The 15,676-nt window shown below is 34.0% G+C and overlaps 1 protein-coding gene across 1 annotated transcript in view; it reads left to right on the top strand.

The window, feature by feature from the left end:
• Positions 1 to 15,676, top strand: part of Col24a1 (collagen type XXIV alpha 1 chain) — a 379,962-nt gene that overhangs the window by 262,007 nt on the left and 102,279 nt on the right. Inside the window, exon 32 of the mRNA XM_071618609.1 lies at positions 2,790 to 2,843. Within this exon, the coding sequence (XP_071474710.1) occupies positions 2,790 to 2,843 (54 nt within the window). The remainder of the gene's footprint in view (positions 1 to 2,789; positions 2,844 to 15,676) is intronic.

Genomic DNA, 15,676 nt, shown 5'->3' with positions numbered 1-15,676 from the left:
CATGTTTAAACGTCTGCAAATACTATGATAATATATCAAACCAGTGTGGTATATCAGTGGTACAGAAACTGTAATAGCTTTTAGTCATTATTTTTATCAATCAATAAACACTAAAAGTACAACTACAAAAAAAAAAAAAAAAAAAAAAGTATGGTACCGGGCTGGGGTTGTGGCTCAGTGGTAGAACACTTGCCTAGCATGTGTGAGGAACTGGGTTCCATACTCAGCATCACATATAAATAAATAAAATAAAATCCATTGACAACTAAAAAATATTTAAAAAAATTTGTGGTACTGAGCTGGGTGCAGTGGTGCATGCTTGTAATCCCAGCTGCTTTGGAGGCTGGGGCAGGAGGATTGCAAGTCAACCTTAGCAATTTAGCAAGGGCCAAAGCAACTTAGCAAGACCCTGTCTCAAAATTAAAATTAAAAAAAAAAATTATAAAGGGCTGAGGATGTGACTCAGTGGTTAAGTGCCCCTGGGTTCAATCCCTAGTACCAAAATAAACAAAAATATATGGTACTGGCATAGGACAGGCATATAGATAGATAGAATAGAATAGCAAATCAAAAAATAAACCCTAACTTATTTGTTCAATTGATTTTGGGAGAAAAAGCAGTCTTTTCAACATGGTGCAATCACTTTTTTTTTTTTTTGACTCATGATGGCCTCTTCAAAGATCATCAAATAGTTTTAGAAAACTACTAAATAACATGGTGCTAGGAAAACTGGATATCCTCATCCAAATAATGAAATTGAACCTGTACCTCATACCATATACAGGCATCCCTCTATTTTCCTGAGTTCTATATCCATGGATTCAGTTAACAATGGATTTTGGTATTCTTGGGGAATCTTGGAACCTATGCCCTGTGGATATGAAGGGACAACTGTATAAAAATTAACTCAAAATGAATTAAACTTGAAAACTAAAACTACAAAACTCTTAAAAGAAAACATTCGAGAAAATCTTCATGATACTGGGTTTGGCAACAGTTTCACGAATATAAGAACAAGAGCCACACACACACACACACACACACACACACACACACACACAAATATGTTGGACTTTATCAAAGAACCTTTTATGTCAATAGATACTATCAAGATAGCAAAAAAAAAAAAAAAAAAAAACCAACCTACAGAGTGAGAGAATATTTGCCAATCATGTATCTCTTAAGGATTCATGTCCATAGTATATAAAGAAGTTCTAAAGCCCAACAACAACAAACCCAATCCAAAAATAGGCAGAGGACTCGAATAGACATTCCTTCAAAGAAAATTAAACTGCTGACCAATAAGCGCATGAAAAGGTGTTCAACATCAGTGGTCCTTAGGGAAATCTAAGTCAAAACCACAGTGGACAGCATGTGGAGTGTTGGAAAGCATGTGGAGAAACTGGAAACCTTGTGCATTTGCCAGTGGGAATGTAAAGTAGTGTCGCTGCGATGGAAAACAGTTTGGCAGTTTCTCAAAAGGTCAGATGTAGAACTAAACTACCACAGGACCTGTCGATTCCACTGCAGGGTATATACCCAAAAGAATGAAAGCAGGGACTCAAGAAGATACTTGTATACCCATGTTCATAGCTGCATTATTGACTGTAGCTAAAAGGTAGAAGGAATGATGGATGAGCAAAATGTGACATATACATAAAATAGAATATTATTTGACCATTAAAGGAAGGAAGTTCTGACATACTACAACCTTGATGGACCTTGAAGACATTATGCTAAATGAACTAAGCCAGTTGCAAAGGATAGATACTGTATAAATGCACCTACATGAGGGACGTAGAGTTGTTACATTCATAAAGACAGGTAGAATGGTGTTTGCCTGGGCTGGAGGGAGTGGTGAAGGGAAGTTATTATTGATAGTGGAGTTTCTATTGGGAATGATAAAAAACCTGAGATCATAGTGGTGATGGTAACACAACTTGGTGAATGTATTTAAATATCACTGAACTGTATGATTATGAATGACTAAAATGATAATGTTTTATATGTTTTACCATAATAAACCTAACAATGACAAAAAAAAAAAAAAGGAAATGGAGCCAAGCATGTTGGTGCACACCTCTAATCCCAGCAACATGGGAGGCTAAGGCAGAAGGATCACAAGTTCAAAGCTAGCCATAGCAACTGAGCAAGGCCCTCAGCAACTTAGCAAGAACCTGTCTCAAAGTAAAAGATTAAAAAAGGGGTCTGGAGATTTGGCTCAGTAGTTAAGCACCCCTGGGTTCAATCCCTAGTACCAAAAAAAAAAAGCAATGGTGGATAACAAACACCCATAAAATGGAATATTATTCAGCAAAACAATCTGAAAGGCTACATATCATCTAATTCTAATTTCATGACATTCTAGAAAAAGCAAAACTACACTGTAAAAAAAAGATCATATATTTGTTTCTTTAAAAAATGCCATTTTGTTTGTCACATATTTTCCAGGAATATTAAGTAGATATCCTTTAAGTAAGGTAACTTATAAAAGCCTTTTACACTTTTTGATACTGAGTACTTGATCAATGTTTATTGAATGAATCAATGAATTAGGATTACATGAATGAATGGTACTCCTTTCTTTTTTTTTCTTTTAAATCCAGGCATAGCTTAATATCATTCTAAAAATGACACAGATGCATCAACTAAAGATATAATTTTGTGTATAAAGAAAGGTAACAAATTGTTGATAACTTAATTATATACAATCATATGTTATTAATTCCATATCTGATTTTTGAAGGGAGAACTTTTATTTTAATATCTTAAATTTTGTTTTAATATAGGGACCTCGAGGACTGCAAGGTGATGCTGGACCTCCTGGAGAAATGGGTGTTGAGGTAATTTTTTGTGGTTCTTTCTAGTTCATTTATACCAAATACTTTTTGTAAGATTTTAAGGTAAAGTTAATAAATTCACTATATATTATGAAAAATACTTCTTTACTATTTTCTTTAATATTCAGAAAATAAAACCTAAAATCCCATTAAAAGCAGAAATCATGATATAAACCTAATTTCATACATATAAAGTTGTCCTCTAACAAAAAGCTCATTGAAATGACAACAAAAATAAATAAAACTTTCCCTTTTCTGATTCAGTATTGACTTGGTAGCCCTTCAAACTAAGTGTTTTATCTCTTTTACAGAAACAAGTAATTAGAGGTGACTCTATTTAGTATATTTTTTTAAAAAACACATTTATTATAATTATAAAATCCAATTACTTTATTTCTGTTACTAATTTTAGTACTGAATAAATTGAACTATTTCCATTCCTTCCTTCCTTCCTTCCCTGGCTTCTATGAAGCCACTCTCTCTGGGTTTTCCCTTTACCTTCTCATTAGCCTTTCTCAGTTTTGACAGGAAGTTGCCCTCCCATTTCCTTGGCTTAGCAATAATATTATCATAATGCCTTTAATTACCAATATTATTTTGGGAGCTCTAATTCACACCTCTCTCCTTAGCACTAGTTATTTATTTCCTTTTGTATCCTTAAATATCCATCTGAATATCTAACAAACATTTCAATTTAAAATATTTAAATCCATCACTTTCCTACTTTTCTTTTTACTTCCATCTCAGTGCCCAATAATCTCAAATTGAGACCCATCCTAGATCACTCCTAACCTGTCCTCTTCAGTTAGCCAACTATTCTTTTTTGAGTAAGCACGTCGCCCCATTGTCTCTTAAGGCTGTCTTTCCTTTTAGTCTCTATTGGCAGTATTCTCATCCACTCTTAAGCCATGTCTCCTCCAATTATATCATTCCTTCATTCAGTTTATCTCTCTTATAATATTTATCTTCTTGAAAATTTTTAAGAGTTCTTATAACTTTTATCATAAAATGTCAATTTCTTAACACAATAAATGATGTTCTACATGGTATAATTTCTGCAAATGTGTTCAACCACATTCCTGGTAAAATTTTTCTTCTCTCCCATGGACTCCTTGTTTGTGGACCTATTTCTTATTCCATGATTATGCTGGGCCTTCTGACTCTATACTGTGTATCTGCTTGAGATATAAGGATGATAAGGTTGCTTATTCCTTTGGGAGTTTATAATCTATTTCAGAGGACAGTTATATAAACAATCATTATACTGCAATGTTAGGCCCAATAATGTAGATATTGACAGGAAAACATAAGAAACACAGCAGTGAGCCCTTCCCCCTATCTAGGGAAGGGAAAAAAATAAGACTTACCTATGTGTTTGTGGCAGTGGGTAACAATGTGAGTTTTAAGGAAGAGAAGGAGTTAGCTGTATGAAAAGAGGGAATAATGATAAGGGAATTCCAGATGAGGATAGTATGAACACGAACTTTTAAACATGAAGCAATATGGATTATTTGATACTCAAAGTCAAAGCACAGTAGTAATAGAGTAATAGGAAAATTATGACAATCTTGTGTGCTCTGTTAAGAATCTTGAACTTTTTATTTTATAGGCTGTGGTACGTCATTAGAAAGACAAGGCAGCAACAACATCAGAATTGTATTTTAGGAAGATAATTCTAGTATCTGGATTAAAAGTATATTTGAGGAGACAAGATTAAAGAAATATAACCTATTAAAAGGCTGTTGCACTAGACCAAGCCAAAAAAAAAATGATGGAGGGATGAACTAAAGCAGGAGGCATAGAAATATTTGTTATATAAAATGGACAGAACATTCATATTTGTAGAATTTGTGAAATAAAGCAGAAAGAAAAGTCAAAAATTTTCTAGATCATGTGACAGGATGGATAGCAATACCTTTTCCCAAGTTCAGAAAAGAAGACTGCTCAAGACTAGTTAAGACCCTATCTGTGAATCTTCCCAAGGTAAATGGCTCACAAGTAGGAGAGCCAGATGATCTGAGTGAGAGTTATTGCTTATTACCTATACTAGCTCCCATCCTCTGAGCCTGAAGAAAGTGAGAGCCGTCATACCTGACAGCTCAAATTAATAGAGTAAGATGACAATTCTGATGTGATAAGGATTAGAGTTTAAGCAGGTGACTTGATGAAAATATGGTAGTTTAGAATAGTAGTTAAAGATAATGGAAGAGGGAAATGTTCAAAGACAAATAAAAGATGAGCTATACCTGTCAAAATGAGGTAAGAAATAGTGGATTTGCATTATATTTACTAATGATGATAATAATAATACCTAACAATTGCAGAGCAATTCTGTGTCTTAACAATGTTTATACTCTTTACTGTATAATTGGATTCTGACAACAATTCCATGAGATAGGTACAGTTATTATCCCCGTTTTATAGATGAAGAAACTAAAGCATATAATGGTTAAATAATTATCTAAGAGTAATAACTAAAGTAACATAGTTGTTAGATTAAATTTAGGCAATCTTCTTCCACAATCTGTGTTCCTGCCCCTGTACCTCTCAACATGGAATGATAAGACTTTGTGTAACAGTATAATTTTCCCCAGCCATGTTTATCTAGGAATAAGAAAGGTAAATGTGCTTTAAAAACCTGATCCAGAATTGGTAAAATAAAAGAGGTACCACAGAGGTCAGAAGATTAAATATTGATCTAGCCCACGAAAGGAATAAAAGAAATCAAGAGGGGCTGAAAGATGGGGAAAAGATAGTGCCTACAGAGGTCTATGAGATTAACAGCATCCTTATCCCATCCTCCTCCATCCTTCATATTTGTAGAAGGATATGTATATATCATCTACTCCACTGCTCTTTATTTTATTTTTTATTCCCCCTAGTCTCCTTATTTTGAATTAATTTCCACATATCAGAGGAAAAAATTGATCTTTGACTTTTGGGGACGAGCAAGATAGTCTCCAGTTCCATCCATTTACTGGCAAAGGCCATTATGTCATTCTTCTTAATGGCTGAGTACTCCATTGTGTGTGTGGAGTATATACAGACAAACACACAAATCACATCATATCACATCACATTTACTTTATCCATTTATCTGGTGAATGGTACCTAGGTTTGTTCTGTAATCTGGCTATTATAAATTCTGCTGCTATAAACATTTGTGTGGCTATGTCACTGTAGTATGTCTTAAATCATTTGGATATATATCTAGGAGTGAGATAGCTGCGTCATATGATATTTCCATTCCTAGTTTTTTGAAGAATCTCCATGCTGCTTTCCAGAGTGGTTGCACTAATTTACACTTGCACAAACAAGTATGAGTGTACCTTTTTCCCCACATCCTCACCAACATTTACTGTTACTTGTATTCCTTTTAAAAATACTTATGTACTGATTTTTTATTTGTTCTAATTAGTTATACGTGACAGTAGAATGCATTTTGACACATCGTACATAAATGGAGTATAACTTCTCATTCTTCTGGTTGTACATGATGTAGAGTTACAAAAAAAAAAGTTGTATAATCATTTACACACATAGGGTAATGATGTCTGATTCATTTTACTATCATGCCACTCCCATAACCCCTCTCCTCTTTTCCCTCCCCTCTGCCAAATCCAAAGTACCTCTGTTCTTCCCTACTTCCTGCTTATTGTGAATTAACATCCACATATCAGAGAAAACATTCAACCTTTGATACTTTGGGATTGGTTTATTTCACTTAGCACGATATTCTCCATCTCCATTCATTTACCAGCAGATGCCATAATTTCATTCTTCTTTAAGGATAAGTAATATTCCATTGTGTATATATGCCACAATTTCTTTAGCCATTCATCTGTTGAAGGGCACTTAGGTGGATTGCATAATTTAGCAATTGTGAATTGAGATGCTGTAAACATTGATGTGGCTACATCACTGTTACATGCTGATTTTAAGTCCTTTGGGTATAAACTAAGGAGTGGAATAACTGGGTCAAATGGTGGTTCCATTCCAAGTTTTCTAAGGAATCTCCATACTGATTTCCACAGTGGTTGCACCAATTGGTAGTCCACCAGCAATGTATGAGTGTACCATTTTCCCCATAGCCTTGTCAACATTTATTGTTGTTTGTATAATTGATAATTGCCATTCTGACTGAGAATCTCAGTGTAACTTGATTTGCATTTCTCTAATTGCTAGAGTTGTTGAACATTTTCTCATATATTTTTTTATCGAGTTTGTTTTCTTTTGTAAAGTGTCTTTTCAGTCCCTTAGCCCATTTATTGATTGAGCTATATGTTTTTTTCGTGTTGAGTTTTTTGAGTTCTTTATATATCCTGGAGATTAATGTGCATGTGGTAAAGATTTTCTCCCATTATGTAGGCTCTCTACATTCTTGATTGTTTCCTTTGCTGTGAAGACACTTTTTAGTTTGATACTATCCCATTTATTGATTCTTGATTTTACTTCTTGTACTTTAGGAATCTTGTTGTCGGTTCCTAAGCCGACAAGATGGAATATTGGGCCTACATTTTCTTCTAGTAGGCACAGAGTCTCTGGTCTAATGCCTAGATACTTGATCTACTTTCAGTTAAGTTTTGTGCAGAGTGAGAGATAGGGGTTTAATTTCATTTTGCTACATGTGGATTTTCAGTTTTTCCAGCACCATTTGTTGAAGAGGCTATCTCTTCTTCAATGTATGTTTTTGGCACCTTTGTCTTGTATGAGATAACTGTATATATGGGTTTGTCTGTGTTTTCTCTTCTGTACCATTGGTCTACATGTCTGTCTTGGTGCCAATATTATGCCGTTTTTATTACTATGGCTCTGTAGGAAATGTAAGATCTGGTATCGTAATGCCTCTTTCTTCACTTTCTTTCTAAGGATTGCTTTGGCTATTCTGGGTCTCTTATTTTTCCAAATGAATTTCACGACTGCTTTTTCTATTTCTATGAAGAACATCATTGGAATTCTAGTAGGAATTATATTAAATCTGTATAACGCTTTTGGTAGTATGACTGTTTGGACAATGTTATTTCTGCCTAGAGAAAGAGCACCGGAGATCTTTCCATTTTCTAAAATATTCTTCAGTTTCTTTTTTTAGTGTTCTGTAGTTTTTATTGTAAAGGTATTTCATCTCTTTTGTGAGAGTGATTCCCAAATATTTTTGAGGCTATTGTGAATGGGGTAGTTTTCCTAATTTCTCTTTCAGTGGATTCATCACTGATTTATAGGAACGCATTTGATTTATAGTTGTTAATGTTATATCCTGCTACTCTGCTGAATTCACTTTAGTTCTACAAGTTTTTTGGTGGAATTTTTTTGGATCTTCTAAATATAGAATCATGTCATCAGCAAATAGTGATAGTTTGAGTTCTTCTTTTCCCATTCATATTCCTTTAATTTCTCTCTTTTGCCTAAATGCTCTGGCTAGAGTTTCAAGGACAGTGTTGAATAAAAGTGGTGAAAGAGTGCATCCTTCTCTTGTTTCAGTTTTTAGAGGCAATGCTTTCAATTTTTCTCTATTTAGAATGATGTTGGCCTTGGGTTTAGCATATATGTTTTTAGAATGTTGAAATATGTTCCTACTATCCCTAGTTTTCACTAGTGTTTTGAACATGAAGGGATGTTGTATTTTGTCAAATGCTTTTTCTGCATCTATTGAGATGATCATATGATTTAAGTCTTTAAGTCTATCAATGTGATGATGAATTACAGTTATTGATTTCCACATGTTGAAATAACCTTGCATCCTTGGAATGAACCCCACTTGGTTGTGGTGCACTATCTTTTTAATATGTTTTTGTATGCAATTTGCCAGAATTTTATTGAGAATTTTTGCATCTGTGTTCATCAGGGATATTGGTCTGAAGTTGTCTTTCATTGATGTGTCTTTGTTTGGTTTTGGTATCAGAATGATACTAAGCCTCACAGAATGAGTTTGGAAGGGTTCCCTTCTTTTCTATTTCATGGAATAATTTGAAGAGTATTGGTGTTGACACTTCTTTGAAGGTCTTTCAGAACTCAGCTGAGCATCCGTCTTGTCCTGGGCTTTTCTTGGTTGGTAGGGTTTTTATGGCATCTTATATTTTATTGCTTGAAATTGATCCATTTAAATTGTGTATGTCCTCCTGATTCAGTTTGGGTAGGTCATATGTTTCTAGGAAATTTCTTTATGTCTTCAAGATTTTCTGTTTTATTGAAGTATAAATTTTCAAAATAGTTTCTGATTATCTTCTGTACTTTAGTAGTGTCTATCAAGATATTTCTTTTTTCCTCATGAATTTTATTAATTTGAGCTTTCTCTCTCTTTCTCTTTGTTAGCCTGGCTAAGGGTTTGTCAATTTTATTTATTTTTTTCACAGAACTGACTTTTCATTTTGTCAATTTTTTAAATTATTTCTTTTGTTTCAATTTCATTGATTTCAATTATTTCCTGTCTTCTACTGCAATTGGTGTTCATTTGTTCTTCTTTTTCTAGGCCTTTGAGATATAATGTAAGCTCATTTATTCAGTAACTTTCTCTATTCTTTTAATGAATGAGCTCAATGCAATGAACTTTCCTCTTACAACTGCATTCATAGTGTCCCAGAGATTCTGATATATTATACCACTGTTTTCATTTACCTCTAAGAATTTTTTTATTTCTTTCCTGATTTCTTCTGTTATCCATTTGTCATTGAATAGTGTATTATTTAGTCTCCAGGTGTTACAGTAGCTTCTATTTTTTATTTTATCATTGATTTCTAATTTCATTCCATTATGATCTGATAGAATGCAAGGCATTATCTCTATTTTTTTGTATTTGTTAAGAGTTGCTTTGTGTCCTAACATATTATCTATTTTAGAAAAGGATCCATGTGATGCTGAGAAGAAAGTGTATTTGCTCATTGATTGAGGAAATATTCTATATATGCCTATTAGGTATAAGTTATTGATTGTATTATTTAGTTCTATAGTTTATTTGTTTAGTTTTTGTTTGGATGATATATCCAGTAGTGAGAGGGGTGTGTTAAAGTCACTCAGTATTATTGTCTTGTGGTCTATTTGATTCTTGAAATTGAGAAGTGTTTATGTGATGTACATGGATGCTCCATTGGTTATGTCTTGTTAATGTATAATTCAATATGTTCTTTGTCCCTTCTGATTAACTTTGGCTTGAAGTCCACTTTATCTGATATGAGTATAGAAACCCCTGCTTATTTACAAGATCCATGTAAGTGCATAGGTGTGCGTCTGTTGTAATTTTGTACATTTGTGGTCCTGTAAGCCTCTTATATTTGATTTTCCATTTTATTGTTTAGATTTGGGAAATTTTCTGATATTATTTCATTGAAAAGATTGTTCATTCCTTTGGTTTGTATTTCTGCACCTTCGTCTATCCTGATAAATTCTAAATTTGGTCTTTTCATGTTGTTCCATAATTCTTGGAAGGTCTGTTCATGGTTTCTTAGCATCTTCTCTCCATGGTCAACTCTGTTTTCAGGATTATATTGTTTGTCTTCATTGCCTGAGGTTCTATCTTCCAAGTGGTCTAGTCTTTTGGTGATTGTTCTATTGATCTTTTAATTTGGTTTGTTTTTGCTTCATTTTTGAGATTTCTGCTTGTTTTTTGTTCATGTTGTTTGTTGGTTTGTTTTCAGAATTTCTGCCTCTTTATTGAAGTCATCTTTCACTTTCTGTATTTTCTCCCTGATGTCATTCCTTACAATGTTCTTTACTTTGCAGATCAGTTTAACTTTGTACATTCTAAACTCCCTCTCTGACATTTCTTCCACTGTGGTATTGATGGATTCTGTTATTGGAGTATCTTGGTTTGTTTGGGGTGATTTATTCCTTTGCATTTTCATATTGTTTGTGTGTCTACCCATGTATCACTATGGATCTGAGGCAATAGAGGTTCTACCAGTGGACTATAGTGTCCCTGAAGTTTTCTAGTACCTCTCTGTTTAGGAGGAAACGAATAATATCAACCAATGCAAACAATATGCGGCATTAAATTAAAAAGTTCCTACTGTGATGTCTGCAACATTAATTATCACAATTAACAAATTATATGATCAGTTATTGCCTATAATAAAAACAACAAGTTTGCAAAAAGGTTTAGAATTTCAAATGGTAGACAGGGAGAGAACAGAAATAATATAGGACGTGATCATTATGAGGGAGAAGAAGACAAGATAGAAGTAAAAATTTAAAGGAAGGTGAAGTGAGAACAGTAGAAATTGGATGTTAGCAGAAGAAAAGAGAATCAAAGGAAACAGGAGAAAAAAAATTATATATATAAAGTAAAAATTTTAAAAAAATTTTAAAAAATAAAAGAATACAAACAAAACTAAAATTTACTAATCAAACATCCTAGTTAACACACACACACACACACACACACATCCATGAAAAATAATTGGCTTCAAAAATGCTAGAAATGAGAAAAAAACAAATATCAAAATGTATAAATGTCCATGTGCCATCAAGGTCACAATTAAACAGAGAAAAAGAATTTTTAAAAAATATATTGGTGAAAAATTTAAAAATTCTTTCCATTGGATCCAAAATATCCCCAGCTTCTCAGCAATTTTAGGTGGGGTCATCTGGTGCTTGATGCTGTGAGAGGGCATCTGGTGCTTGCTGGAGTGAGGTGTAATTCCATAGGTTTAATTCCTGGAGACACAGTTTAGGCTTAGGCAAGTTCCAGGCTCTTTCCTGAATGCCATTTGGTCTGGAGATTTTAAATCAGCACATCTTTAACACCCAGTACTTGCTGATCCATAGTGGGAGACGGTACACCAGGGGATCTCCTCTGGGTTCCACTTGTGTGGAGAGCCAATTCTTAGTCCCATACATCATGTGCAGAACCCACCCCTGTCCTTCTGAGTTTCTGGCCAGATGCATCTCTCCCAGCAGGTCCTGCAAGCAGTTGGATTGGAGGAGGATGGGTAGAGCAAATGGGTTTCTGCAACCAGTTAGTTGTCTCCTGTGAAAACCTCTCTCCACATTTAATTTTCTCCAGATCCCTTAAGCACACTCTGTGCTGTGCAGTGTGTTTCCTGGGCCTATATTTCAGGCCAAACACAGGTTTGCCAGAAATCCGCTCCCTCAGCTGTCAGTATCTTACACCACACCTGAAAATGGTTCCTTCCTTTGTCCTCCACACACTGCTGGTAGAGATGGAGGCTTCTTTCCCAGCACATAGGTATGGTGCAGCGTGTCTTTCAGGTTTGATGGCAAAGTCCTTGATCCCTAAATGCTCCATATCCAGATACACCTTGGGCCTACCAAAAATGCAGTTTCATTTAATTCCCTTATCCTTCTACTACACTCATGGAGGGACTGCTCTGGCTAATGGTTCTAGCCTGTGCCACTGGGGATTTTTTCCCTTACTTTATTGTATCTAATCTCCTGTGTCCCCATTCTGCTTTGAATATCCAGTTTTAAATTCCAGTAAAGTTCCCCCACCCTTTTCTTTTTTTGTTCATCCACCTTGCAGAGAAGCTATCTGTCTGCTTTCTTGATTTCATACCACAGAGCATCCAGGAATGCAACCACTTCTATTCTGCCATCTTGAAAATCCTTCTAACTTGTATTCCTGATAGTTGTCATTCTGACTGGCATGAGATGAAATCTCAATGTAGTTGGATTTGCATTTCCCTAATGACTAGAAATGTTAAACATTTTTTCAAATATTTGTTGACTCTTTCTATTTCTTCTTTTGAGAAGTGTCTATTTAGTTATTTTCCCCTTTTATTGATTGGGTTATCTTGTTTTTTGGTGTTAAGTTTTTGGGGTTTTTTTTTTTGTATATTCTGGATATTAATGCCCTATCTGAAGAGCAGATGGCAAAGATTTTCTTCCATTAAGTAGGCTCTCTCTTCGTGCTCTTGTTTGCTTTGCTATGAAAAAAATCTTTTCAATTTGATACCATCTCATTTATCAATTTTTTATCTTATTTCTTGCACTTTAAGACTCTTGTTAAGAAAGTCAGTTCCTGTAGACCCTCATTGTTATACAAAATTACATATAAGAGGATGTGAGGGAAAATGGAAAAGAGAGAGAGAAATGAATTACAGTAGATGGGGTAGAGAGAGAAGATGGGAGAGGAGGGGAGGGGAGGGGGGATAGGAAGGGGATAGGAAAGGCAGCAAAATACAACAGACACTACTATGGCAGTATGTATAAATGTGGATGTATAACCAGTGTGATTCTGCAATCTGTACACGTGGTAAAAATGAGAGTTCATAACCCACTTGAATCAAATGTATGAAATATGATATGTCAAGAGCATTGTAATGTTTTGAACAACCAATAAAAAAAGAAAGTCAGTTCCTGTGCTTAAATGTTGGAGTGTTGGGCCTTCATTTTCTTCTAGCAGCTGCAGAGTTTCTGGTATAATTTCTAGGTCTTGATTCACTTTTGGTTGAGTTTTGTGCAGTGTAAGAGATGGGGATTACATTTCATTCTACTATATATGTATTTCCAGTTTTCCCAGGCTCGTGTGTTTAAAAATGTCATCTTTTCACCAATGTATTTTTCAGCACCCTTTTATAGTATCAGATAACTCTATTCATGTGGAATTGACTCTGTGTTTTCTATTCTGTTCCATTGGTCTTTGTGCCTGCTTTGGTGCCAGTACCATTCTATTTTTGTTACTACACCTCTATAGTATAATTTGAGGTCCAGTATTAATGACGCTTCCTGCTTCATTTTTCTTGCTGAGAATTGTTTTGGCTATTATGGGTCTCTTATTTTTTCCAAACAAATTTCATAACTGCTTTTTCTAATTTTGTGAAGAACATCATTGGAATTTTGATGGGAATTGCACTGAATCTGTATAGCATTTTTTATAATATAGCCATTCTGACAATATTAATTCTGCCTATCCAACAACAGGGGAGGACTTTCCATCTTATAAGGTCTTCTTCAACTTTTTTCTTTATTGTTCTATAGTTTTCATTGTAGAGATCCTTCACCTTTTTTGTTAGATTGATTCCTAAGTTGTTGTTTTTTTTGGTTGTTGTTGTTGTTGTTGTTGTTTTATTTTGTTTTGTTTGGGGAGCTATTGTGAATGTAATAGTTTTCCTCATTTATTTTTCAGCAGAGTCATCATTAAAGAATAGAAACATGATTTATGACTTTTGATCTTGTATCCTACATCATTGTTGAATTCATTTATGAACTCTTAAAGTCTTCTGGTAGAGTTTTTTGGGTCTTCTGAATATAGAATCATGTTGATAGAAACAGATAATTTGATCTCTTATTTTTCTACTTGTATCTTTTATTTCCTTCTCTTGTCTGATTGCTCTGGCTAGAGTTCAAAGACTATATTGAATAGGAGTGATGAAAGTGGGCATCTTTGTCTTATTTCTGTTTTGGAGAAAATGTTTTCTGTTTTTCTCCATTCAGTATAATGTTAGCCTTAGGTTTGTGATATATAGCCTTTACAGTGTTAAGGTAAGTTCTTTCTATCCCTATTTTTTCTAGTGTTTTACACATGAATGGGTGCTGTACTTTGTAAAATGCTTTGTCTGCATCTGTTGAGATAATCTGTGACTCTTGTCCTTAAGTCTGTTTATGTGTGAATTATATTTATTGATTTCCATGTGATACACCAACCTTGCATTCCTGGGATAAAACCCCTTGATCATGATGCACTGTCTTTTTAATGTGTTTTTGCATGCAGATTGCCAGTATTTTATTAAGAATTTTTGCATCTGTGTTCATCAAGAATATTGGTGTGAAGTTTTCTTATGTTGATGTACTTTGTCTGGTTTTGGTATGAGAGTGATACTGGCCTCGTAGAATGAGTTTGACAGTGTTCCCTCCTTTTGTATTTCCTGGAATAATTTGAAGAGGATTGGTATTAGTTCTTCTTTAAAGTTCCAGTAAAACTTGGCTGAGAATTCACCTGGTCCTGGACTTTTATTTTTTTTGGAAGTCTTTTAATAGTTGCTTCAATTTCATTGATACTTGATATTGATCTTAGTTTTCTATGTTCTCATGGTTCAATTTGGGTAGGTCAAATTTCTCTAGGAATTTTTCAGTATCTTCAAGATTTTTTAGCTAATTGGAATATAAATTTTCAAATTAGTTTCTGATGATATTCTGGATTTCATTAGTATCTGATGATATTTCCTTTTTCATCTTGAATTTTGTTAATTTGAGTTTTGTCCCTCTTTCTTAGGTTCATTTGGCTAAAGATTTATCCATCTTGTTTATTCTTTCAAAACAAATCAACTCTTCATTTTGTTAATCATTTGTATTTTTTTATTCTCAATTTCTTTGATTTCAGCTCTGTTTTTAAGTATTTCTTGTCTTCTACCAATTTGGGTGTTGGTGTGTTTTCTTTTTCTAGGGATTTGGGATTACTTATTTGGTACCCTTCTATTCTTTTAATGTATGAACTCAATTCTATGAACTTTCCTCTTAGAACTGCCTTCATACTGTCCCAGAGACTTTGATATATTATATTACTATTCTCATTTTTATAACAATTTTTTACTTCTCCCCTGGTATCCATTCCTTCTACTATTCATTCATTATTCAAAAGTATATTTTTTTAGTCTTCAGGTTAATGGTAGTTTTGACATGGAAGGAGTCCAGAAAGAGTTGTCATTTTCTCTTAAGACAGAGTTTTAGCCTTAGAGAGATAAATTAAGTTCTATAATTTCTGATACAAAGCAGAAACACAGGCTATTTTGCTTTGTAGGATCCTTTCTCCTAAGTACTGCACTATACTACCTTTCATAACAGTGAATAAGTTACAAAAATAACTCAAAGAATTAAAATAAAAACTATTAAAAATTAGGGAAATGATGGCAAAAAGAATATAGTATAAGGAAACTTTACTTTTAGAA

Source organism: Marmota flaviventris, chromosome 10 (genome assembly GCF_047511675.1).
Source record: "Marmota flaviventris isolate mMarFla1 chromosome 10, mMarFla1.hap1, whole genome shotgun sequence".
In the NCBI taxonomy this organism is placed as follows: Eukaryota; Metazoa; Chordata; class Mammalia; order Rodentia; family Sciuridae; genus Marmota; species Marmota flaviventris.
This window is presented reverse-complemented; position numbering and strand designations above follow the sequence as displayed.